At 56.0% G+C, this 26,193-nt stretch overlaps 1 protein-coding gene across 6 annotated transcripts; it reads left to right on the top strand.

Annotated features, from left to right (window-relative positions):
- Positions 1–184: 184 nt before the first annotated feature.
- Mxra7 (matrix remodeling associated 7) lies at positions 185–25,846 on the top strand. Of its 6 annotated transcripts, none has more exons than XM_046449508.2 (5): positions 185–470; positions 14,417–14,480; positions 18,262–18,355; positions 24,510–24,571; positions 25,549–25,846. In XM_046449508.2, the coding sequence occupies exons 1-5, from the start codon at positions 186–188 to the stop codon at positions 25,821–25,823; spliced, it is 780 nt and encodes a 259-aa protein (XP_046305464.1). In that variant the 5' UTR covers position 185; the 3' UTR covers positions 25,824–25,846. The 6 variants fall into 6 exon arrangements, with proteins under 6 accessions (XP_046305464.1, XP_046305467.1, XP_046305469.1 ...); XM_046449511.2 differs by having other exon boundaries at positions 24,510–24,641; positions 25,549–25,682; XM_046449513.2 differs by lacking the exons at positions 24,510–24,571; positions 25,549–25,846 and adding exons at positions 19,114–19,194; positions 21,874–23,093.
- Positions 25,847–26,193: the final 347 nt, after the last annotated feature.

Genomic DNA, 26,193 nt, shown 5'->3' with positions numbered 1-26,193 from the left:
AGTGTGCCCTCCTGCGCCTCCCAAGTGTGCGGGCTCCAGTCCCCCAGTGTCCGAGTCGCCCCCTAGGGGCCCAGCGCCGGGGGCGGGGCGTGGGCGACGGCTCCGCCCTGGGGCGGGGCGCGGCGGCGGGGCGCGGCGGGCTCCCTCGGGGTCTCTGCGGGCGGGCACTCCGCGGCGGGGGCGCGATGGAGGCGCCGGCCGAGCTGCTGGCCGCGCTGCCCGCGCTGGCCACTGCGCTGGCGCTGCTGCTCGCCTGGCTGCTGGTGCGGCGCGGGGCGGCCGCGAGCCCGGGTCCCGCCGGCGCGCCCCCGGAGCCCGCGTCCCCGGTGCCGGCAAGTCCCCGCGTTCCTGAACCGGCGGCCGCTCCCGGGGGACTGGGACTGCCCGAGGGCCCGGGGGAGCCCACGGAGCCCGGGGAGCCCGTAGCAGCGCCGGCCGAGGCCGAGGAGCAGGCGGCGGAGGCGAGGCAGGTACGCACCGGGCGCGCCCGCGGCGCCCTCCCACCCAGGGACCCGGGACCCTCGGCCGCTCGGCCGGCCCTGTCGACCCGCAGAGCCGGGGAAGCGGGGCCGCGAGGCCCCAGGCGGGTCGCCCCGGGAGGGGCAGAGCCGGCGGCCGGCAGGAAACGAGGGTCCCGGCGTGCCAAGTCCTCGGCTCGCCATCCTCCCCTGGAAGTGCCGCCGAGTGGCCGGCCGGCTGGAGTTGGTGTGCCCGTTCTCTTCCCGACCTCCGCCCCTGCCAGCCGGGAGCCGCCCCGGCACCGGCCCAGGCTCCGCGCGGCGGCGCTCCCAGGCCTCCTACGGCGCTTGGAATTTCGCTGCCCGCCGTCCTCCTGCCCCCTCGCCCCCTGTTCCCGCATCCACGTGCACGCGGCTTATTTCAAGGCGGGCAGTAGAAGTTGGGATGTTGACAATTTAGTACTTTTGGAGGGTGAAGAGAAAAGCTGCCTCTTTTTAGGCCCACTTGAAATCCAGATTCCAGAATCACTGTGGCCTTGTGTGAGGCCCATGGAGGGGACGGAAAGAAAGACACTGATCACTATTTTATTGTCATTTTCAAACTGCTTGTGGGCTTTGGCACATCCCCTACCCCACTTCCCAGGGCGCAGACAAGTCTGGCTTGTGTGGTGTGAAAGCTGCCTCCTGGGGGTTCCCCAAATATGCTTCAGCGTCCCTGCCACAGGCCCTGGCTAGTGTTGGCCACCAGCTCTGCCTGACCACACTGTCTTACCCCAGGCTAACTTCATCCGCCTCCCCAGCCAGCCCGGTTCTCTCTCAGATGCACCTCTTCAGGCTGGAAACCTACTTGCCCTTGTTATCAGGATTTCACTGTCCTGGGCTGGCTCGGGCCTCCACCACTGGCCCACCACTGGGTTTTGTTGTTTCCCAGTACTGGGGAGAGAACCCAGAGGTGCTGTACCTGAGCTGTAGCCCCAGCCTTTTTACTTTTTATTTTGAGATGATAGGGTCTCTCCTTATCCTCGTGGTTGCTCAACCTGGGAATTCTCAGCCTCAGATGGGCTTGGGCCACCAGGCCAGTCCCCCACCCCTAAGTCTAATTGTAACACTTTCTTCTTATTCCTGAGCTCCTTGCTTTGGAGGAGAGGACACAGCCCGGCAGTGGAAACCATCAGCCGGCTGTTCTAGTGCCTTGTCAGCAGATCTGCGATGCCCACTCTGTCCTTTGCTGGACACAGTGGTTTACACTGGAGAGAAGCAGAGGGGAGAGGAGGAAGCAGAGACTGCCCTCAGGCGTTTTTCTCTAGCTCTCCAGACCCCCTCTGAGCAGGCGCTTTGCTTGACAAGTGGATGACTAATTGTGTCATTGGAGTGGCTTCTAACCAGCCCTGGGGAAGGTGGAGTATGTCGGAGCTAATCAGAGGCCATGATGCTCTTGCAGGGGGAGGCTCGGTACCTTACCCAGTTAATGGCAGGTGGGGCTTAGACATGCCCGCTGTATGTGTTATATTTGTTCCCATGTTTGGGACTCCTGCCTCACTCGTGGTCTCATGGGACTATTCTCAGGACATCACTGGCTCTCTATCAGCCCTACTTATGAATTGATCCTTTATCACCCAGCAGTAGGTTCTAGACTGAATGCCAATGTCCTTTGATGGCACACAGTCATTTCCTGTCCTCTGGGATACAGCACTTCTTTAACTTTCCACAGGGCTTTGGGGCTGTCAGCACATATGATATGTAACATGGTGGATTCAATAGTGTTGTGGAAATAGGGGCCCTCAGCTGGGTGAGGTGGTGCATGGTGCAGGCCTGTGATCCCAGGCTGAGGCAGGAGGATCACAAGTTCAAGGGAAGCCTCAACAACCTAGTGAGACCCTGTCTCAAAATAAATAAAAAGGGGAGAGGTTGTAGCTCTGTGGTAGGATGCCCTTGGGTTTAGGCTCCAGTGCCATTAAAAAAAACAAAAAGGAAATAAAAATAGGGGTCCTCATATAATTTGCCCCCACCTGGGTGGATGCATATTCTCTAAGGTCCACTGTGTGTCTTGAAGGACAGTGTACAGTGTGAGGAGACCCGATGCCGGCTGCCCTGAGGAAATCCACCTTGTGGAGAGTTCCCTAAGTCATCTTCCTTACTGACAGGTCTGGTCCCCTTTGGATTCAGGGCCCCAGCCCTTTCTGAGCTGACCAGCTCCCCTCCCGCCCGAGGTCCTGGATCAGGGCTGGCCCACACCTGTGTGTCCTCCCCACCCTTCCCACGAGTGGAATGAACTGAAGCAGCTGCTTAGAAATTGTCTCGAAATTGACTTGGACATTTCCAGAGGTTTTCTGTTCTGATGAGGAGGAGCTTAGGGGACAGTTGGGAAGAAGGCCCCTTGGGAAAATAACACAAGGGGCAGGGGACAGGGGCAGCCTCCTTTGGGCTCCCTAAGTGAACCCAGAGAGAAGGGCTGGAGGGGCAAGGGCACCCCACCTGCTGTTAGCCCAGAAGTCACTGCCCAGGAAGGGAGGGAGAGGCAAGCTAAGCCCTGCTCATGGGCTCCCTCCCTCCCTCTCTCCCTCCCTCCCTCTTCATTTTCTATTAACTGCTTCCCTTCTAATCCAATCCTCTTCTTTCCCAGCAAGGCCTGGGCAGTCTGGGGCAGCTGCTGCCTCTGACTCACAAAGCTGATTACCGAGAAGGCTCTGGAGCCCAGGGGTAGCAGCCAGCCTTCAGCTGCTGCTGCAGATCACTCCCGACAGCACCCCCCGGGGCTGGGCACCCTCCACAGGACCAAGTGGCAGGAAGGGACCATTTATGGGCTGAGGCCCTGAGCATGAAATGAAGAACTGGAGATGGGATCAGTGCAGCCCAGACCAGCCGCAGGGAGGGCCTCTCCCTTCCCCTCTCTTCCCTTCCCCTCTACAGAGCAGCCAGGGCAGGAGTCCCAGGAGAGGGTGGAATCACATTATTGGAGCCATCGCATTTCTCTTCTAGAGGTTAGCGTGGAGTAGGGAGTGTAGGACACATGACAGGAGCACGGCTTTCACAAAGGACTGTGAACCAACCACATCAAGGACAAGAGCTGGTCCCTCCTCAGGCCCGAGAGAAGCAGGGTTTTGGTGCTTCCACGTAGGTTGGGGTTTTAGAATTACCGGGAGGGGGGACTGGGATTGTGGTTCAGCGGTAGAGCATTCCCCCTAGCACCCGCCTAGCACGGGCGGGACCTGGGTTCGATCCTCAGCACCACATATAAAAATAAAGGCATTGTGTAGTGTCCATCTACACCTAAAAAATAAATGTTTAAAAAAAAAAAAAGAAAAAGAATCCCGGGAGGGCCTCTTACTTAATGGAAGTAGGGCTTCCAGCAGGGCTCTCTCTGTGTCCTAGGGTTCCCCATCAGCATCATGCGCAAGGGGTCAAGGGACATTCCTGGCAATAGCAACACATGCTTTGTCTGTGCCAGAGCTCAGACCTCTTGGCATATAGGTTCTAGCTCTGCTCAAACACAGAGTAGAAGCCAGGTACCGTGGCTTATGTCTCCAATCCTGACTGTCATGATTCAAATAGTTACATAAAACGTGGGTGTGTACGGAGACAGAGAGAAAGATGGCAGAATTGGTGTTTCGAGGTGGAGGGTGTATGGTGTTCATTACTGTATTGTTCTTTCAACTTTTCTGAAAGTTTGGAATTTTTCAAAATATAAATATGATATTGGAAAAACAGCCCAGTGGGCATTCCCCAGGAAGGGCTCTGCTGTTTGGACACTGCAGCCGTGGTGGCCTGGTAGCTGCACGGCCTCCCCCTGTCTGTCCTGTTCCTCTGGCTCTGCCTGGTTTGCTCCTCTGAAGTTAGGTCCAGTGTCTCCTTTCCTAGCTGAGCTTTGGCCACTTTGCTCTCTGTCCCTCCCAGAGTGGGCAGGGCAGGTAGGCCCTTCTCCACAGTCCCTCCTGGCCTCCGTGATACTAGTGCGGTCTCATCTTGTTCTTACGAACCCAGGTAGTAGGGCCAAGTAGGTATCTGGCAGTTTGTTCTTATCACTTTGGGTTCTTTCTTTGGTCAACCTGGGCTGATATATCACAGTACCTTAGTCTGGTGGCTTACACGACAGACACCTCTTTCTCACATCAGTGAAGGCTGGAAAATCCAAGATCAAGGTGTCAGCAGATTGGATCTTTAGCGAGGACTCTTATGGCGCAGACGCCACCCTCTTACTGTGTCCTCACGTGCCAGAGAAGGCGGGGGGCTCTGGTGTCTCTTCATGTTCTGATGGGGTCCCCCACCCCACCCCAGGGGCTCCAGCCTCATGATCTAATCTAATCAGCTCCCAAAGGCCCCCCGCCCCCCCCAACACACACACTAGGAGTTATGGCTTCAATATACAAATTGGGGAGGGGAGCAGGGTGCACAAACGTTTAGTCCATAATAGGCCTAGTGATTGGCCGAGGTGACAGAACTGGAAATAATCCAACATTCATTAATTAAGACATTCGACTAATTAGAAAATAATGTTAAATAAGTAAAGAAAAGAAGATAGTAACTGTCCCTGTGTCCATCCACTGAACGGGCTGACGCCAGGGGCTGGAAACACAGGGTGTTTTTTGTAAAGTTGTTTAAACTCATTTAATTTTTTTTTTCCATATAAGAAAGAAGTCTGGGGGCTTTTCTGATAGCTCAACTCTGTTCTTTCAGAGAGAAAAAGTCTTGATGGCACACAGAAAATTCAGCTGTCAGAATTTCTACCTAGTGAAAGCGAGTTAAGTCGTAAAGACTGTGTCTTGGGAAGAAAGGTGCCTGGCCTTGGAGTCAAGCACTGCTCAAGCCACCCTGAGACGCTGCTCAGGCCACAGCAGGGGGCGGGGGGGGGGTGAGAACCCTGGGTCCTTGATGGGGGTGCTCTTGGGAACCTCCAGATTCTAGTGGTCAGAGCTTTATGAACCACCTGAGCCTGGGCACACTGGACTTGCCACTGTCAAGGTCACATAGTGGACCAGGAGATATAGTCAGGCTCCGAGCCTCCTGGTGTAGGGTCCTGGCTCTGAGCTGTTTGCCAGCCTCGTGTGTGTGTGTGTGTGTGTGTGTGTGTGTGTGTAAGGGGTCCCGGGGATTGAACTCAGGGGGTTCTACCACTGAGCTACACCCCAGCCCTTTTTATTTTTTATTTTGAGACGGTCTCTCTAAGTTGCTGAGGGTGGCCTGGGACTTTCCATCCTCCTGCCTCAGCCTCCCAAGTTCCTGGTATCGCAGGTGTGTGCTGCGTCACGTGGCTCCTCCTGAGGACCCAGAGTTTGAGATAAACCTCAAGACAAGAAAATACCCCAACCCAATGGTATCTACTGACAACTCCCAGGAAACCTTTTTAACTCCTTATGACAGTTGAGACTGGGGCGTCCTCTGGTTGTGGACTCCAAGATATTTTTCTTTAAGCATTTTTATTAGTTGTTGATGAAATTTTTAAATTTTATTTGTTAATTTATATGTGGCACTGAGAATTGAACCCAGTGCCTTACATATGTTAGGCAAAAGCTCTACCACTGAGCCACAGTCACAGCCCGCCACAAGATATTTTAAAAGCTGGCCACCAGTATTAATATATTCAAAGTTGGACATGGTCAGATTGTTCAGCCTGATTTTCCACAACAAAATTATTCCTTCTCCGACCCCCTTAGGTCTGCCTTGTGGATCCTTTAGTTCTTTCCCAACTTCCACCTTCCCTCCGTCCAGATGTGGACACTGGAGCTCACCCTGGTGATTTCTGATAGGGTGGCTGGAGTACAGACTGCTGCCCGAGGGCACCTTTTTGGTTTCTTTTGTTTGGTGTGAAGCTTTTGATGTCCTCTAAACCCTTCGTGGGAGCACTGCCCAAAACTGCCAGCGTGACGCAGGGATGGAGCCTGGCAGGCCCTGCTGGTCCCAGTGGGCGTCTGCTCAGGGCCGGCGGCTGTGCCTCCACTGGGAACCCAGAATGGGCTTCTGGTCTGGACTTCTCAACGCTGGGGGTGGGGACACTGGTCACAGGAGCAGCCCACCCATGGTGCTTTGTCTCCTCTCCCTCCGGTTCTGGCTCCTGCCTTCCACACTCTGAGCCTGTCCTGGGGCAGCGCTCCCCTTTGCTCTTTGCCCCCCTGGAAAAGCTCATGCTGTAATCTCATCAGAAGGTCTTCAGGAACTGGCCCACCGTGGCTGCCTTCCAGAACACTCCGGTCACCACTGTCTTCCTGATCCATAGCTGATGACACCCAAGAGCCTGTGCCCAGCCCCACCGCACCCCCCCCAGCCGTCCCCTGCCTGTGAGCAGCTCCCTCTCTTCCGCCTTGCGCCCTCCTTCCCCTCCCTCCCAGACCCCTCCTCTCATCCTGGCTGCCACCAGCTGTCTCCTCTGCTCGGCCACAAGCCCAGGAGTGACCTTCTCTTCTCCTCCCTCCCCCCACCTGCAGCCATTCCATCTCAGATCCCATCTGTTGCCTGTCAGGGGTCTCCCGACAGCTCTCCTTGCTGGCTGCCACTCCAGGCCCCCTGGGCTGTCCAGTGTCCTCCCCCCAGGCTTCCTTCTACCTGGCCGCCCTTGCCCCACCCCAGAAATGACGTCCCAGCTGCCAGCTGAAAGCCCTGCTTGGCTTCCCTGCACACAGTTCCTCGCCCCCCTCTGCTCCCAGCCCTCGCCTCTGCTGCTAATGCAGCCGCAGCCCCGTTCCTAGCGCTCAGCTGGCGCCCACGTCCAGACCCTCAGGGGTCTACTGGCTCCAGTCCGGGTCTTCACAGGAGTCCTGCTCACCTGGCACATCTCCATGTCCTTGGCCACGCTGGCAGATGGACAGTCGCCCCACCCCCTCCGCCCTCGCCCTCTAGCGCAGTATCCTACTTGGCCTTCTTGGTGGCACTTAATCCAGGGTGAGGTCATCTTTATTTTGGTGCACATTGTCTGCTGCTGTGCAGTGTCTGCTCCCAAGCTCGGGCCTCACCCGCCAGTCACCACTGCATCCCTAGGTACCCAGCACACAGTGGGCACCGAATAAGTTCCTGTTGAATGAACAGGCAGCAAAAACCACGAAAAGAAACACAAGAAACCTCTGTCTCCTTGTCTCCGCCCTGGGTGGCAGGAAGGAGGCCTTTGTCTTCCTACTCTTGGTCTAGCTCCACTGGGAGCCTGCCCATGGCGCCTACCCCAGAGAGGCAGCCTGTTCACGACCCGAGGTCACGAGGTCCCCTGTGCTACTGGAGTTCAGAAACTGGACGGTCGGCAGTTCATCAAGGTCTCTTCACCAGCGTGTGTTTGGCTTGAGGTGGAAGCCACACGAGATCAGTGATTTTATAACATTTTCTAAAGTGCTGGATGCCTTTTCCTTCCTTAACCTTACAGGGAAACTCCGTACGCAGAGCTAAAGCAGAGCCAGCCTCTCCTGCTCCTCCCCTTCTCCTTGCTGTGTTCCTGCAGACTGTAAGCTAAAAGCCCTCCATGTCAGGTCCTGTGACGTTGCTCCCCACCCTCATGGTCCTCAAGACCCTCAGGTGAGCTGCAAAGGACCGATCCTGGCCCCAGCCATGGTCCAAAGGAGCAGCCTAAGCCCCAGCCCACTGGCTAGTCCCATGGCGCCCCCCATGGTGGAAGATGAGAATGCATCTCCGTAAGCCCAGAGACAGACCTACTGGAACCTGATGCAGAAGAAAGTGGACTGAGAACTTGAAAGCCAGGGATCACTGGAATTGAAGACAGTACAGGCAGGCGGTGTAGGGCAGAAGAGGGGATTAAAAGGGAGACCCAGAGACCGCCAAGCAAGGGAGAGTTGGGAATTCAGGTGGAAGAGGGAGCAGGCTGAATCTGCCTCCCGAGGCCACCTGCAGTGCCAAAGGTGCCAAGCAAGTTGAGGGGCCAGCCTGGGGCAACTGCTGGTTCTAAAGGGAAGCTCTTCATCACACAGATAGGGATTTGGAGAGTGAAGCTGCCGTTCTCCACCTTGAGCTGTTGTTTGGAGCGGGTGGTTGGGAGTTGTTTCCTGGGGCTTTGAGGAGAGAATGGCAAGAACTCTACCCAGAGCTGGCGCCAGCTTGTCTTCACTGCCCGGCAGCCAGTGCCCCCCCTGAACGCAGAGGAGAAACCCACTGATGGCTTAATGCAATCCTTCTGGAAGGAGGGAGACTCGGCCACCTGGGAGGCAGCCTTCCCCGCGCCGCCTTCCCACCTGCCTTGCCCATTCTTGAGGAGGGAAAGACGCCCCTTCTAGAGTGGGGAACAGCCTCCCACTCCCCCGCCTAGTGGGGCTCTGTCCTTTAAAATCATCCAGATACCCAGCCTCGTTGGTACCGTCAGCAGGAGGCAGCTCTGGGGCTGCCCCAATGGATCCTGTTTGCAGGAGCCCAGCCATCTCCCCTGGCAGCAGACAGACACTGTCTCAATCTCATCTCCCTGTCACCCCTCAACACATGTCCCTCCGGCTCTCTTCACTTGCAAGCCTCCCGCCCTCTGGGGTCAGCCCAAGTAGCCATAAACATCAACACCCCACTGCACAGGAGTCTGGCTTTCAGTGGTGAGAAGCCTCCCAACTGAGCCCCAGAAGCCTGCCTGTCCCCTCTGCCACTCTCTCTGCTCTCGGCCCCTGGGGAGTTGGCTGGGGCTCCTGGCCACAGAGAGGCCATGGGGAGGAACTTCCCTTTGCTTTGCCTCTCCTGCCCCCACCAGGAAAAAAAAAAAAGCTGAATTGGAAAGTTATTCCAGAACATAAGTTAAGACTTGCTCTCTATTCAGTAACACAATACGAGACTGGTCCAGGTGGTGATTGGTGTGGGGTCAGCTGGGTCAACTTTGGGGACCAGCCAGGATGGTGTCAGCTGTCTGTCTCAGTGGGGGCCACTTATTCACAATCTTCATGAAGTTGATCGACTTGCCCTAGAAGCATGATGTATTCATTTGCCAGGGTTCCTGCAGCAGAATACTCCAGACCAGGAGCTTGACAGGAACGTCATTTCTCACAGGTCCACAGCACGGAAGTGCAAGTTCAAGGTGCGGACAGCTGGTTCCTCCTGAGGCCTCTGCTTGGCTTCCGGATAGCTCCTTCCTCTCTTCCCTCACACCCCCCACCCGTGTTCTCACATGGTCTTTTGTCTGTGCACATTCCTGGTTTCTCTCCCTGTTCAGATTTCCTCCTATAAGGACAGCACTCCTGGATTAGGGACCCCCTAGTGGCCTCATTTCATCACTTGTTAAAGGGCCTGTCCCTAAATGCATCCTTCAGTGTCTCCGGGGGATTGTGCTGGGCCTGGCCCACACTAATATCTGCAGATGCTCAAGTCACTTATATCAATGGCATAGTACTTGCATATGTCCTGCAAACCTCTTCCTGTCTATTTTAGGTCATCTATAGATTTTTTTTTAATTTTTTTTAGTGCCAGAGATTGAACCCGGGGACTCTTAGCCATGGAACCATCCCCAGCCCTTTTTAAAAATGATTTTATTTTGGCAATTAATTCATTTTCTTGTGGTATAGGGGATCGAATCCTGGCTTGTTCCACCTCTGAGCTACATTCCCACCCTTTTTAAATTTTTTATTCTGAAACAGGGTCTCACTAAGCTGCCAAGGCTGACCTTGAACTTGTGATCCTCCTGCCTTAGCCTCTAGAGAGGCTGGGACCACAAGCATGGGTCTCTGCACCTGGCTCTGGATGATTTATAATCCCTAATGCAATGTAAATGTTGTGTAAATAGTTGTTACACTTATTATTTAGTGAATAACCTCCATATGTGTCCAATACCATCAAATTTTTCCCCAAATATTTTTTATCCACAGTTGATTGAATTGGTAGATGGGCCCTGCAGATTGAGGGCCAGCTCTGCTGTCAGGCTGAGGTACTTGGGGTTAAGCTTTGATATATGAATGGGGGTGAGGGGGGGCACAGTTCAGCCCATGACACATGGGCAACAATCTTAGGGCATCGAGGAGAAGTCAACTGCTGGGAGCTGGCAGAGTGGTCCACATCTGTAGCCCCAGGTACTCAGGAGGTGGGAGTCCAGGAGTTAAAAGCCAGCCTGGGTGACACAGCGAGACCCCATCTCAAAAAAAAAGAACGAGTGCCTTTTGAGAGCTTCACAATTAGCACCTGAGCAGCTGCTCCCTCCTGCTTCCTTGAAGGCCCCAGAGTGACCTCTCCCAGAGATCCTGCTGCCTCCAGGAGATGCCTGTGCCTCAGACCCAGAGGCACCTGGGGCTCTCCTGCTGCGGCCATCCCGCTCTGATACCAGACGAGGAGCTGAAGGCTGGGCAGCCTGTCTCAGCCCCAGCTAGGAGCCTCTTCTGGCTCCTCCTGCCCTCATCTTGCCCCCCCCCCCCCCGCACATGGCTCCAAACGCAACTCTCCTCCTGCTTCTCCCTGTTGAAGGGAGGCTCCGGGCTTCCTGAAGGAAGAAACCTGAACCCTTTTCTGTGCCACCTTAGAACTCTGTGGTGCAAGCCCCGCATTTCTGTCCCCTGGTTTCTGACCATTTCGTGCCACACACCGCCCTGCAGTCATGCCAGGCTCATGCAGTAGCTGGAAAACTCTGGACTCTGGGCCTCCAGGCCTTTGCCTGGCTGTGCCCTCTGCCCAGAGTCCCCTTCCCACGACAGCTGTCAGCACCCCTGTCTCAGACCCTATCAGAGTGCCGCCGCCTCTGAGACTGTCCCTGCTCTCTGCAGGCCCAGCTGAGCCCCTTCCTTCAGGCCCCAGAGTGTCACCTCAATGCCTCGCAGAGTCCTGAACACAGTCTGCAAAACTCAGCGTGCCCCGGGACCTTCTGTAAGGAAGGAGAGAGTGTAGTCCCCAGGAACTGCTGCTTGGGCCTCCCTCAGACGGCACACTCTAGCCCTGTCCCCGTCACAGCACACAGCTCTGGCCCGAGGCTAATGCGCCCTCTTCCTGAGCGGTCTTCATCTTGGTCTCAACTGTGCTGCTTCTGAAACCTCCACTTCTTTTTTCTGGGGTCAGCCTTCCATTTTTCTGCTGTGCACACATTTTTATAAAATAAGAGCCAGATGCAATAGGGAGGGGTGTTTTGCTTTGTGAAAAAGAATAAGGGGAACTGGGGGTGTAGCCCGGTGGTAGGGCACGCGCTCAGCATGCCTGAGGCCCTGGGCACCATCGCTAGCACTGCACACATGCACAAGAGGAACCCTATCACTGTTTCTGTGTTCTCTAAAAGCCTAGGTAAGTGCTGGAGTGCAGAGCCTGGCTCTTCTATGAGGCCCTAGGGTGCTCCAAAGAGTGCTGTTTGCTGACCCTCCCAAAACACCCGTCACTGCAGGACGGAAGGCAGCACCCCCCAGGTCCTTTGGGATCATTGTCAGGCTTCAGCTGCGTCTTCACGTGGGCCCAGAGCACCTTAAGGACAGGACCTGTGCTCATTCTTTCTTTTTCTTTTCATTTTTGTGTCCCTGGCACCTATTAGGAGAATTGGCCTCTCTATTCTCCTTCTGGGGCCCTCCCCAACTAGGGTGACGTCTGTCTGTCATTAAAGAAGGCATCCAAGACTGGGAGTGGGGACACACGCCTGTAATCCCAGCGGCTAGGGAGGCTGAGACAGGAGGGATCTGCGTCTAAATAAAATACATTATAGGGCTGGGGATGTGGCTTGGTGTCCCAGTGCCCCTGAGTTCAATCCCCAGTAGCCCCCCCACCCCCCAAAAAAAAAGAAGGCTTTGTGTCAGTGTTGGGGGACAGCTGCCTTCCTTGTGCTCACGCAGCACTTCTCAGGCACTTGGCCTGTGACAGCCGCTTCTCCAACTGTCTGGCACCAACTGGACATCCTACAGTTAAGCTCTCGGCACTCTCTATGTGGGGTTGGGCAGACCCTGCAGGTGGCCTCAGACCTTCAAGTCACAAGTAGGAAACCCACACTTCCTCCAACTTGGCTGTAAATCAGGGCATCCGAGACCCCCTCCTTGGGGTGGATGGTCTGCCGAGGTGGGCACAGCCTCTGGGAAGCACCTCACGTTGATGGGTTTACGATAAAGGTACAGTGACAGATGAACCGCCAGAAGGAGGCACAGAGGTTGAGGTCCCAAAGGTGCCGAGCACAGCAGCCCTGTCCCTGTGGAGCTGGGCCGTGCCTTCCTCCCCACCGTGGACGTCCAGGAGCCCAGAATGCCCCAGACGTTAGGGACTTTGCTCTCCCTACACAGGCAAGGCCCATCGCTGCCTCCACCTGCCTCAGGAAAAGTGGGGGCCGAGGGCTCCAAGTGTCCCATTGTGGCTCAGTCTTCCTGGAGAGCAGTCCCGTCCAGGGGCCACCAAGAGCTAACTCAGTAGAGCAGAAGGTGCTCGGTGTCTAGGGTACTCCCAGGGATGTAGGGCACTGCGTCAGGAGATGGGGCCAAAGACCCAACGTTAGGACAGAGCTCTACTTCTGTTACTCAGAAGGTCGTCAGGGTTTCGGAGCACTGTGTCAGGAGCTGGGGCACAGAGCAAACCTGCTTTTTATCATGTTACAGTCGTATCCCTGCCTGCTCTGTTGGAAAAGATAGGTATATAAAAAAATAGCCCCAATCTCGCTGCCCAGAGACCCCATTAGCATTGTTAAAATACACGGAGTAACTCATGCACATAATTAGAAAATTCAAATTATTCTGAAATGTAAAGGTTGAAAGGAAGGCAGCCCTCCCCAGGTCTGCTCCCTGAGCTGACGGCTGTTTCCAGAAGCTCCCCCTCTGCACTTAGGATCACCAGCACCCTAACACACGCCCGAGGGCTGCTGGCCGGGCACTACTGCTTGCTCTCTCCCTAGCACGCTGTTCTCCGGGAGTGCTGTCAGTGCCCCGGGCCCACATGCCCTGCAAGACAGGGAACAGTTAGCATCTGGTGACCACGGGCACCAGCTCACCCAGCTAGACTCAGTGGGTGAACCGTTGCTCTCTCCGGCTATGGCTTGTTTTGCTGGGCACGGCATCGCGGGATAGAAGTCCCGTCCAGAGGGCAGACCCTTAGAAATGGGGTGCTGCATCCAGGGGGGTTCCCATTCCTGGCACCTGGAGAGGCCTGCCTACCTAACCCCAGCCACGAAGACACTCCCTTTGCAGAGTTCAGGAGGTCTTTGGACAGCCTGGACACGTCCCTACCTGTGCAGGGGGCAGCCTGGTGGCACCTAGGTGGCCCTGTGCACACTGCTGAGTGGGAAGAGACAGTACCCCCAGGCAGGCGCTCAGGCCCTGGTGCTGGCCACTTCTGACCACCAGGGGCCTGTGAAAGCTTGCCCCCCAGCTCAGCTGTGTTTTGGGGGTGTCTCCCCCGGGGCTGCAGCCTGCTCTTCATTGCTGGGCAGCTCATGCCTGTCCACTGTGCTCTCAGACCTGTGCTGTTCCACATTCGCCCTCTGGGCTTCCAGGTCCCTCCTGCCCCCTGGCCCATGGTATGTCCCTGTCATCCTCCAACATTCCTGCAAGTTGAAGTCACTCCTTCCTCCCACAGAGACCGCCCCGGACATGCCTCCGGCCTTCTCTGTGTGGGAGAGACCCGGAGCTGAGGAGGCGGAGCTCCACTTTTGGGAAAGTGGACATGGAGATGGCCAGGCCCAGAAGGTGGCCTGGAGGGCGGGGCCTGCGATTTCCCAGGCAGCTGCGCCAAGGCCCTGCCCTGGCCTGGCCAGCGTTGCTCTTGTGCCTCTAATTTGCTCACTGCCATGGGGGATGGGGGGTCCCAGGCCCACTCAGCAAAATGGCCTCCGAATTCCCAGACAAGCACCTGGGGAAGGTCAAGGGCCTGAGGTGCACAGGTTAAAGGAGCCCTGTTCCTGGGCTCAGGGGACCTGGCTGCAGGATAGGCGCGACTGCTGGACCTGGTTACACTGGACCTAGAGCCCCTTCCCCTATCTTCTGTCCACCCACTGCCACCATTTCCCAAGGCGGCCATCTGGCCCCATCCACCAGTTCACACTCTAGAGTGTTCACACACCCCAAGAGCTGGCCATAGCCCCTTCTCTGCCTGTGGCACTGACCCCTGCCCTTGTCTTGCAGGAGGAGGAACAGGACTCCGACAGTGAGAAGGACCCTCCCCCAGCAGGGCCTGAGGACGAGGACGGTGAGTGGGACTCCCTTGAGCTGCAGTCTCTGCCCCTCCTGCAGGGCCCGATTAGGACCAAGCCGTGCTGGGGGTACCCAGCGCTGGAGGTCTGAGGAGGGGGTGCCTGGGAATGATGGTCTGGCCAAAGCCCTGCCCCCTCTGCTGCCACCTCCCGGAGCTTTCTGTCTATAATATGAGTGTGTGTGGGTCCAGGAGGCCCTGGCTTCTGTCCTGCCTGTTTTTGTTCTTAGCACTGGGGACTGAACCCCAGGGCGCTTTACCACTGAGCCACATCCCCAGCCCTTTTTATTTTTTGAGACGGGTGTCTCAATAAGTTGCTTACCGCCCTGCTAAATTGCTGAGGCTGGCCTCAAACTTGTGATCCTCCTGCCTCAGCCTCCAGAGCCACTGGGATTTCAGGTGTGTACCACCTCACCCAGCTGACTCTATATTGCTTTTTTGTTTGGTTTTGTTTTTGGTGTTGGGGATGGAACCCAGGACCTTGCACAGCCTGGCAAGCCTCTACCATCTCCCCTGCCTCTCACGAGCAGGCTCAGTATGTCCCCTTTCTCTCCAAATATCTCTGACCCATGTTGTCAAGACAGAAACCACTCACAGGCCGCCCTTCTGCAGACAGAAGGCACGGGAGGGATCACCCCGCCTCTTAGTGGCTGGGCTCCCTGGCCTCCTAGCCATGCCATTCCCTGCCGTGGACAGTCAGAACCAAGTGCGTGGGGCCCCTGCTGATCTGCCACATTGCGTTTCTTTCCAAAAGAAGCTGAGCACAGACAGCAAAATGTCAGCACTTGCTACACCTGCACAGCGAGCAGGAGCCCCGAGGCCCTGTGGCTTTTCTGTTTTCCATATTTTATAATTTTAAACAGTGAAACTGGCTGTGTCTCCCCCACTAGTGGGAGTGGTGGAAAGAGGGGGTTCAGGAATGTGGGGCTCAGTGAGCATCTGGCAGTGGGCGGGGGACCTCCTTCTCGGATGTGGGTTCTTCTGTATCATCTCCAATCAGGGACTCGCTGCAACTGGGGCTCTCCGTGTGGGACCAGGATTGTTAGTGATTTGGGGACACAGGCCCTTGGGTGTGCACAGGGGGAGGCCTGGCAGGCCACCTCACACACAAGCTCACCGTACTTGTCCCCGAGCCCTCCCTCCTTATCTGCGCTGCTGTCCCTGGCTAGCCCCTGTCCCCATGGCTTCCTGCCGTCTCTAACGAAGCAGAGGGAGGGGGGCTGGCTGCCCGCTGTCAGGAAGCTCGGGTGGACACCCAGCCCCTCTGCAGCCAGCAGCTCAGCTCCCGGGCTGATTGGTTAGTGTCGCTAAAGTGGCTTCCTAAGCAACTCAGAGATTCAAACAGACTGGAAGACAGCCCCCCCCCCCCCCCCCGGCTCCCTGGGGCCTTCCACATCCAGCCCTCCTGATCTCACCGAATCAGATGCAGCTGTGTGTGGCTTGTCCCTTTTTGTGATTTCAAGTCGATTGTTCTGTGTGGCTGAGTAAAAGTGGAGCCAATCAGACCTGCCAGCAAGGCCAGCCGACCCTACAGGAGCGCCAGGCCGGCAGCTGCCTCGCGTTTCGGTTTTCTAAAACAGCAACGCAGTTGTGTTGGGGTTCACTGGTTTTGTCAGTCGCCTCTTCTGGGTTCACACTGAGGGTTGGTGGCAAGTTCTGTCTGCAGCTGCAGCTGCTGTCACAAGGGCCACAGGACATACAGGCTTTGGGGGATAACCAGGGACCCAGGCCCCTTGCTCCTTCAGGATGGTTGCAGTGGCTCAGGGTGGCTTCTAGATCCCTGGCCTCATAGGTGGGGAGGGCTAATCAGGGCTAATCTCCAAACTCTGGCCTCAAGAAGCTCCTGATTCCAGGGACCCCGGAGGCTTCTGATGCTCGGTACCTTCTGTGGGCAAGCAGAGCCCTAGGAGAGAGCCAGCTGATGGGCAGGAGGCAGGGCGGCCTGCCCTCTCTGCTCAGTCCACAGGGTTCCCCGGAAACCTGGCCCAGCTCACCCCACCTCCTTGCCTCTCCCACACACACAGCCTCCCGTGTCGTCCCCACCCCCCCTCCTTTTGCTCCTGCCACCATGCTTTGTCAGGTCCTCCAGGCACACTTGGCTGGGCCGTCTCCACCACACACCCCCAGCTCCCTCCCCCAGCCTCACCTGATTAGCCCTCCCCACCTATGTTGTCCTCTGCAGAGCATTTGGGACCAACTGCAAAAAATTTGTTTTAGTCCAGGGGTTGAACCCAGGGCTGCTTAACTACTGAGCCACACCCCCAGCCCTTTTATTTTTTATTTCAAGACGGGGTCTCACAGAGTTGCTTAGGGCCTTGCTGAGTTGCTGAGGCTGGCTTTGAACTCATGACCCTCCTGCCTCGGCCTCCCGAGCTGCTGGGATCACAGGTGTGGGCCTTGGCGTCCAGCTAAATCATGTCTTTTAATTACATATATTTGTTTGCTGGGTGTTCTCGTCTCTGCGGTCTCCCCAGCACCTGGAATTGTGCACTTTGAGTATTTGTGGACTGAGTGAAGAGCAAAGTAATCCTTGTGCACATGAAGTGACTGCTCCCTGAGGAAAGCAGCCAGCGGGGGCAGGGGTATCCCACAGGAGCCCCCAGCCTTCTCCTCCTGGGCCAGGGTTTGATGAAGGAAATAGCCCCTGCAGAGTCTCAGGTCCTGGACCGACATCCAGAACTTTCTTCTCTCCGCCCAGAGGGAGGAGCCCTAGTCCGAGAGCCTTTCCTTCCCTTGCGCCCACATCAACCCACCTGCTGACATATGCCGGCCACCACTGGGAAGAGACAGCAGTGACCTGGGTTGTCCTGCTGTGGGACAGAAGAGGAACCACCTGACATTGCAGGGACAGCGGGACACACTTGTAGAGTAGCAGCTGGGAAGAGAAGCCTCTGGAGCTGCTCCCCCACCCAGTCCTTTATATGTTGATGGAAATTAGAGGTGACAGCCACGGGCCACCCCAGCTCTCCAGTCAGTCTGGGGTCCAGGCAGCTCCCTTCATAGGATACTTAGCTTTCCTCTCTTGCTGCACCCTCACTTCCTCTAGCCTGCCTTCACCCCATGTCACATGTCCAGACCCCTGTGCTCCCAGACCTGGATGGCTGCCCTTGTCTGCAGGTGGGGCGCTGCTGCTGTGCCCTTCCAGACACAGCTGCCCCCACATCACCGCCACGTGGGCCAGTTGTGTTTCTAGGTCTCTAATAACCGTGGGGGAGGGATGGGAGAACGTGCTTGGCTGGCACTCCCAAGCCCAGGGGGGCAGGTCCCCGTGGCCCACCTGGCACCGCTGCTTCCTGATGTGAGCCATGGCCGCCTGTCAACGGCTGCTGCCTGATGGCTGGGCAGCGGCCCTGGGCGTGGAGATGAGGTTGAAGGGAAGCCTCGCAGTGGGCGGCTTGGCAGGAACTGTTCACCAGAGAGGGACAGACACGGCTCAGTGGCTGGCTCCACCGGCCTGGGGGGAAATGCCACCCCAGGTGGGGAGGGCAGTTTCTCTCTGGCTGTTCTGTTTCCATCTTGTCCCCATTTCCAGGGCGAGATGTGAGGATTTCATGGAGGAGTGGGATGGGCTTAGGTGTGGGTGCTGGGGCGAGAGGTCAGTGTTGCTGAGTGTCCACCCTGAGACTGGGCTGGATGGGGCTTGTGCATGCTGCCCCTCTTGAACGGGGCTTCTCTGACCGAAGTGTTGCTTTTCAAACTAATAAAGGCGGGGAAACAACCTGGGCTGGGGCCCTCCTACGACCCACCAGGCTCTCATCAGTGCCCCTCATCCCCACAGGAGAGACCTTCTCCTTTAAGTACAGCCCTGGGCAGCTGAGAGGAAACCAGTATAAGAAGATGATGACCAAAGAAGAGCTGGAGGAGGAGCAGCGGTAGGCGAGGGCCCCTCCCGGCGCGGCTCAGCTTGCCCTGGGGAGGCTCCTGGGCACCCGGAGGGCGCAGCCTCCGAGCCACGCCCCCGCGGAGCCCCTCCCCTCTTAGTCTGGGGTTCTTTTCTGTCTTGGTGGTTTTCAGCCTGGTGGGAAGGGGAGGGCTGGAGCCCCTTGGCTTCTGTCCTTCCTTCCCCACCACCACATGAAAAAACAAATGAGGTGTCAGGAAAGTGCCCAGAGCATGCCCAGCTGTCCCTAACTCGAGTCCACGACAAAAGCGATTCATCACCGAGGTCGGCTTCTTGGTGCCCCTCCTCTGCTCTGCTGCATGCGGCTGAGGGAGGCGGCTGGGCCGCTTGTTTCTGGAATTGGGCTGCTGCACCCCCACCAGCCGGACTCCCTGCGCCCGCTGGGCTTCCCTCACCGCTTTCCGGCCACGCCATCCTGCCACCGGCCACCTGTGTGCAGGGCGCCTTTGGTTAATGAGCTGCTTCTTTTATGAGCCTGGGGACTGCTGGGGACCGGGCCCTCTGGTGAGCATAACTAGCAGAATCCTCCGCCCTCTCTGGCTGCTCCTGGGCCCGGCATCCACCAGCATCAGGTTTGCTCTCCCACTTGGGCAGGAAGGCCCCAACGCTGGGAGCCTGGGAGCCAGGGCCACCTGAGAGGAAGAGGGAGGGAGAGCCACCTGGGAGCCCCCACTCCTCCTTGGGCACTGAGGACTGCCCCTTGACCCCGTTGCTGCCTTTATATTTCAGGATTGAGCTGACCTCTGACCTCACTTCCCTGTAGCAAGTTCCCTAGGTCCTGAGCCACAAATATTCTTGCAAATCCTTTTGGTAAGGAGAATGACTTCATAGACTAGGTGCCTCCCTCACACTGTCTGCTGATGTGTCCCCAACACCACTGACTGGTCTGAGCCCCCTCCCTGCTGCCTCATAACTGAGTGACGCCTTCCTGTCCCCCTGAGCCCTCCTTCTTGTCTTGTCCAAGCAACTGCAGGCACAGAAGGCCCCTTTCCCAGGGGCAGAAGTTTCTGGAGGCCAATTAAGTCCCAGAGGGGCCAGGAGCCAGCTGATTGGGGTCCTAATGCTCCTGGTGAGGTTGAGATCTTGGTGGCTATGGGACGTGGGTCGTGGTTCAGGCGAACCCTGAGGCTGGTTGGACATGCACAGATTTGCCTGTGCTCCTCAAAGCCAGGGCTGCAGCTGGCCACTCCCTGTCAACGCACGCCCAGTGTCCACGTGTTTTCCGTGGTCTGCAGCTGCTTTGGAGCTCTCCTTTGCAGAGCTGAGAAGCCCATGGCCCAGGAAGAGAGGGCTCAAAACCCCTGCCACTCTTGAAGACCTCTGTGGATGCCACAGACAAAGCCACAGCTGTAGCCTGTGCTCGGGTCAATGCTCAGTGGGCACATGAGCTCAGTGAGTGGGCCACAGGCCTCAGGCAGGGCCAGGCTGCCACTGCCACCGTGTTTGGAGCTGGGGCCTCAGAATCAGAGAGAGAATTATCTCTGAATTATTTTCAAAGAGAGCAGCCCCCCCCCCACCCCAACCATTTCCCAACAGGGCTTTCCGCAATTCAGACTCAGCTATTCTGTGGGTTGACATTGTGCCAAGGAGCTGCTCGTGGGCTGAGGGAGGGTCCCTGGCTCCTCATCTGCACAACTGCAGCCGCCACTTTGTGCCCGGGTTGAGGAGGGGCTGGCGGAGGTCCTGGCGAGCTGGAGGTCCTGTTCGTCCCATTCCCACCTCTGCCCGCATGCCTCCTGCAGCTCGCATGCCTGCAGCATCCGCTTGCTCCCTGCATGTGGTCCCAGTGCGCAGCTGTCCAGGCCCCCTTGGGGCCACCCACCACTTCAGCTCCGCACATGGTGATGCTTGGGGTTGCAGAGGCTGGTCAGTTTGGCTCTGTCTTTTCATCTTCAGCACGATACCTCCCATGGGGTGAGGGAGCTGGTGGCTGCTAGACAGTCCTGGGGGCAGCCGAGTCAAAGGAACTGCCCTGGAATTGTCCTAGGAAATATAACACTCATGCTATCGGCAAACTGCTGAGACCAAGGCTGGCCAGCAGGATGCTCTCCTCGCCTGTCAAATTCTTCTCTACCAGACTCTGTGCCTCCTTCTGATTATGTTCTAGGCACTCGGGGTGCCCAGCAGAGGGGCAGCTGGCTAACAGGCAAATGCTGCAGCTCCCTGACTTCAGTTGCCTCACCTCAGCTGCCATATCTGCACCTAGAGCCTAAATCTGTATGGGGTCCTGTTTCTGGCATTCCCCTGGTTCTGGCTTGCTCACGGGATTTCAGGACATGGCAAGTAGGACAAGGAGCAGGAGGGCCCAAGAGAGTTCTCAGACACTTACTTGGACATCTGTGCCCTTGAAACTGCTCACAAATAAAATGCCCTCTACCCAGGGGCCAGCCAGTGGTCGGGTCTGTAAATCCAGAGTGGCTTCGACTTAGACCCTGTTGTCCTGTCTGCTCATCTCCAGTCCCCTCTGGGTGGGACATACTCATGCTCTCCTGGCTTTGGCTCTGCCTCTGGGGGTGTTCCTTGGTTCCAGCCACAGCTTCCCTGGGAGGTGCCACCTCCAGCTCAGAGTGTGGCTGGGAGGGAAGGTTGGCTTGCAGGCTGGTGACAGCTCCCCAGGGCAAGAGGCCTCCTCCTCACCCCCAGAGCTGGTGAAGCACAGGGCTTGGCTGGCTTTGTAACTTGGCAGGAAAAAGACCAAGCGCGGCTGTCGGCTCTTTCTCAGTTCTTCCCACCTGCTAGTCCTGGGGAAAAGTGGAACCCAGATCATACGTTCTAGGCACTCAGGGTGCTGGCACTGACAGATGGGCCCAGGCCCCATGCTCCTGCATCTGAAAGTCTGCAGGACTGTCCTGAATCCTCTGGAAACGGACAGGAGGGGTATCATGTGACATAGTGGGGATGTGGAAGAGGTGGTGGGGGAACCAGGGCTGTGGGACTGTGATTCTTGTGCCTGGGAGCATCTAGGAGACCAAGGACAGACTTGGATTTCAAGAGTGAATTTCAACTTCCACCTGAGATGCACAGACTCCGATCACCAGGAGATGGTGCCAAAGGCACATAATCAGATCCCTTGCAGATGCTCTGTGAACTCATTCCCAAGTGGCCCTGCTGGGGAAGCACTTCCTAGGGTGCCAACAGGCCAAGAAAGAACAAAACACAGTCAGTGGCTATCAGGAAGATATCCCCTAGGGTGATAGGAAGGTGGTCACTTATCCATACAAAGATCAGCAAGCTGCTTTCTAGGCTTTGCAAAGGCAGAACATGCTCTCTCGGGGACCCACGGGGGCTCTGCCAGCTCTGGCCACCTTGCAGACTATCTTGCTGCAACTGATGAGAAGCAAAGTGCCAGGTGTTTGAGAAACCAGCGTCTAACACGCCTTCTGCAATTCCAAACATTCTCCTTCCTTGTCCCTCTGTCCCCCTTTCCCTGGTACTTGTAAGATGAAATGAGTAAAATGCATATCTTTTTCTCCCTATTTCTCTTTACAGAACTGAAGAATAATGAAGTTATCCTTAGCCTCTTCCTGAAAGCTTTCCCTTTTGGCATCTTAAAAGCTTGAGAGATAAAAATGGAAACCCCCAGAAAGAAGCCCATGCAGGCTTCTGGGGTCACTTGCCTACAATTCTGCTGAGACATAAACCCCCAATCAGGAATGCCTTTGGCAAATTATGGCAGGGTCCTTTGGAATTCCTTGGGTTCTGCCCTGTTTGGAGATTTTCCCCATTTATGGTGGTCACTTTGTTAAGCTAAAGGGTTTTGAAAGATTGAACTCACACCTTAGATCTGGATTTTTTCTTATTACCCAAATTTACTTGCTATATGCCTTTTACACTTATGATACCACCAATTTTAGCAGCTCTGACATTTCTAAATTAGTTTATCCCATCCCTCCTCCTTTCATCCATGTTGAAACCAAACCCCCAAAGACTTTAAGTAGTGACAGACAGAGCCCAGCTCACCTATGCTCCCTAGCCCACCATGCCCCTTTCCCTCAGAGCCCACGTCCTTCGCTCTCTGCCAAGTGTAAGAGACGCCATGTTGACCCCAGGTGCAGAGAGCCAGGCCCTGGCTTTCTGGCTGCCCTTCTTTTTCAAACAGGGGGAAGGCCTAGCCCAGCCCTCTTGTTGCTAAGAGGCCTTTTTACTGATATTCTTACCAGCTCAGCAGAATCTCCACTTGTGCTTTGGCAGAAGCAATAATAACTGTGTTAGCTTAAAATAGACTTCTGGACTATGCCTTTTCCTAGTTTTCAGATAGACTTTACCAGAAAATTAGATCAGTCCCAAGGTAGTTTCTTGGAATTTTATATTTGACAATATTTATACTATAACAAACTAATCTGCATTTCTTAGATTTGTTGGCTAAGACGTTTTACATGAAAACTTTCCACGGGGTGGAAGGCCAGGAACGTCCAGTCCCAGCTTCAGGGAGTGCGTTCCTACGGCCTTCCCTGGCCTGCTACCGTAGGTGCAGGACAGCAACAGAGCCACAGCCACAGTTGGTGCCTTCGGCACAGAGCCATGGACATGGGCAAGATGCCCCACAAGTTCCTACAGGGCAGTATCTGATACTCAGTGGGGACTCCTCCAGGCACAGGTGCCCAGCCCTGTCTGGACAGGCTCCTAGGCAGCACCGACGAGCACCCGACAGCCTGGCTCTCTGAACTCAGCCCTCACCCAGCCCAATAAACTTTGAGGATGTGATCTCAGTTACTGTGTGTTTTTTTGGTTTGCTTTGTTTTAAAAACATAATCTAAATAATCTCTTTGGAACTGGTTATTTTAACTCTTTCATTTTGAAGCCTTTACCCTGTTAAAAACACAACTGTCATAGCCACCAAAGCCACATGAAGTTGACTCTTGTTGATTTGGGGAGATGTCCACATCTGACTGACCGTCCAAGGCACTCCGCCCCACACTCCCTGTCAGTGCCTGGCACCTCTTTCCTTGTGCAGAAGTGTACGAAGTCCCTATGATAGGCCCCTTCCCAGAACTGACTATAGATGCAAATTTCCCAGACAAAAGAGGCTGGGGTTTGGGATTGCGGTCATCCAACTGCTAAAATCCAACTGCTCAGGGGAAGAGACAGGGCTGAGGAGGGCAGGGTTATGGCAGAAGGAGTGTATTCTGTAAGTGTAAGGCCGGGCCCAGAGACCACCCTGCAGGAGGCTGGTGGCCCGGAAGCTTGCTGAAGCCTGCACCCTGGAGGACCCACGATGTAGCAGAACCCTTCCAGGGCAGGGCTGGGAGGTCCAGGCCTGAAGTATGGCTACATCCTCTCAAGGTGCCGGGCCAGTGGTGTGGAGGGCAGGGGCAGCAGAAGCCAGAAACTGGAGTAGACAGAACCAAGCTGCAGTGGCCATCCATGCTGGCAGGCAAGGGCAGCAGAACAAGAACCACGCGGTCCCGGGCTCCTGCTCAGCCTCACCGGTCTCGTGTTTGCTGTGGGAGTTGCCCTGTGCTGGTCTGATGTGTGGCCGAGCCTCAGAAGATAACAACAGCACGGCTTGCAAACACTGAGGCTAATCTTCACCCATGCCCTCCCCTGGTAAGAGGGGCAGGGCCGCTGCAGGCCATAGGGCATCTTTGTGCAAGGTAGAAAAGGGAGGTCATAAAAAGAAAATGCAGCGCTTTCCTGTGTAGGGGAATCCCGAGGGACAATGCCAGCTGCCCCTGCTGCTGCCCCCTGCCCAGCTCTCCTGCATGCACATCTGGATGTGCCCGTTTCCCGGCCAGCTGTCTTCCTTCCTTCTCTGTTGGCTCCCCCCAAACCAAGCTCTCCTTACCTAAGGGAGCAGTTCTCTTCCTCCTTGCCTCTGTGAGCTGCAAAGTCAACTAGAAATTGAGGACCACGGGGAAACTGAGGACGGTGAACCTATGTGACACTTGGGGCCCCAGACCTCTGCAGCAAGCCCAAGACCTAGAATGCCTGCGTGGAGCAGCTGGAGCAAGCCAGCTCCTGCGTTTTAGGAGAGTTTGGTTTTAGTTTTCTCATTCTGAAAAAGCAAAGGCAGTAACCAACGGGCGAGGTCAGTCCCACCCCACTAACTGCTCCCGGTGGTCTCTTCCCTGCCCCCCCCCCTGGGTTGGAAGCATCTTTTTCCTCTTGTCCTTTCTTCTCGACAGAGTTCAGAAAGAGCAGCTGGCTGCCATCTTCAAGCTCATGAAGGACAACAAGGAGACGTTTGGTGAGATGTCCGACGGCGACGTGCAGGAGCAACTCCGGCTCTACGACATGTAGCCCTCACTGCAGACCAGGTCGCCAGCACCATGTGACACAGGGTGTCCTGGACACAGTGCCAGGCCATTCCCTGACCCTTGGCCCACATATTTGCTACTTTCAGACTTTTGTAGCTTAACTTTGTCTTAGAACGTAGGTGCAGAAGTATATTAGATGCAGATTTGCTCAGTTCTTGCCAGTTGTATATCATCTTAGAGGAATCAGCCTTGTTTTCTTCCAAGGAAGAAACCCCTACCCCTGTGGCTTCTGCTTGCTGGTGAGGTTCCTGCTGTCACATGGGTCATCTTCCAAGACAGTGCAGCCTCCCACCAGGCCCAGGCCAGTGGTCCCGAAGCCCTGACTCTAAGGCTCCACACTCAGCGCCCCGCACATGGTGTGGAGAGAATTCAGGGTGCTGTGGGGAAGAGTCACAGCCGTTCCTGCTGCTGGGGTGTCTCCTCTAATAACACGACAAACAGCCTCGCTGTACCTTAGAAGGATTTCTGGAAGTTCCTGTCGTGTGGTCAGGCAGTAGGGGAGTGTGCTTAGGCAAAACAACGAATTCAAAGACCCAACTTTCACCCTGGGATCCCTGGGCTGAGACAGTGGTATTGGAATTAGTCTCCTCTAAGGGTTTCGCTCATTGAGGCAGAAACTTACTTTAAATATAATTGAGACTTGAGAACACATAATACAGCGAGAACCGTACAGGACACTGCAGATAGATAGGAGGATAAAGTCTGCAACGTGGGGCTATGGATGTGGCTCAGATGTGGCTCCATGGGAGAGCACGTGCCCAGCACAGGCCAGATGGCCAGCAGGATGTGGGGCTGCGGATGGGGCACAGATGGGGCTCCATGGGAGAGCACATGCCCAGCGCAGGCCAGATGCCCAGCACTGCAGAAACAAGGCAGCGTGCTCCCTGACACACACACCCCTTTCCAGGATGGGGAGGCCTCTACAGAGAAGGAGACCCTCATCAGAAAGAGCTGGGAAGATGCCAAGTGATCCTGTGGGAACCATGCCTGGGACACCAGGGGGAGCGCCTGGTTCCGGGAGAGGTGAATGTCGGTGATGATGGCAGGGCAGTGGTGGCTGCTTGGCGCCCAGGGGTCCTGCTTCTCACACCACTGGCAGGAACACGCGCAGCCGTGGAGCAGCTGAGTTATGGAGGGCATGCCAAGGAGTGGCCTAAAGCTCTCGGTTTCTTTATTTGCTAAAATAAAACTGAACTAGCACCTAAGTTCAAGGAGCAGCGCCGTTTCACACACCCAGCTCAGTAGCCGTGGGAGGAGAGCTAACTCTCTCTTGTGCGCTCAGATGTGGCTCCATGGGAGAGCACATGCCCAGAAACTGGCCATTTTTCGGGGACCCTCTCCTGCTGTGCTTCTTCCCTTGCTTCTCTGCTGAGGGCGCGGGCTCCGAGCCGCCTGTTAGGGCAAACGCTGGTGCTCCTCTTCAGTTACCTTCGTTTTATCATTAATGCTTTTTTCCTTTTAAAAACTTATTCTTATCTGTATCTGTGAGTGCTTTCTATGACCTGGGAATCCTTTGCTCCTTTTCAGGTCCCCTTCCCTGTCCCCCGACGCA

The sequence above is a fragment of the Marmota monax genome, unplaced genomic scaffold, assembly GCF_021218885.2.
Source record: "Marmota monax isolate L192 unplaced genomic scaffold, Marmota_monax_Labrador192_F-V1.1 WCK01_AAM20220418_F8-fsc00292, whole genome shotgun sequence".
Lineage (NCBI taxonomy): Eukaryota > Metazoa > Chordata > Mammalia > Rodentia > Sciuridae > Marmota > Marmota monax.
This window is presented reverse-complemented; position numbering and strand designations above follow the sequence as displayed.

What these genes read in the sequence shown, in the direction of transcription:
- Mxra7 (XM_046449508.2), top strand. Translation starts at nt 186, where the DNA reads ATGGAGGCGCCGGCCGAGCTGCTGGCCGCGCTGCCCGCGCTGGCCACT. An exon ending in AGGGCCTGAGGACGAGGACG is followed by an intron (nt 14,481 to 18,261) that starts GTGAGTGGGACT and finishes TCATCCCCACAG; the next exon opens with GAGAGACCTTCTCCTTTAAG. An exon ending in GGACAACAAGGAGACGTTTG is followed by an intron (nt 24,572 to 25,548) that starts GTGAGATGTCCG and finishes ACCCCTTTCCAG; the next exon opens with GATGGGGAGGCCTCTACAGA.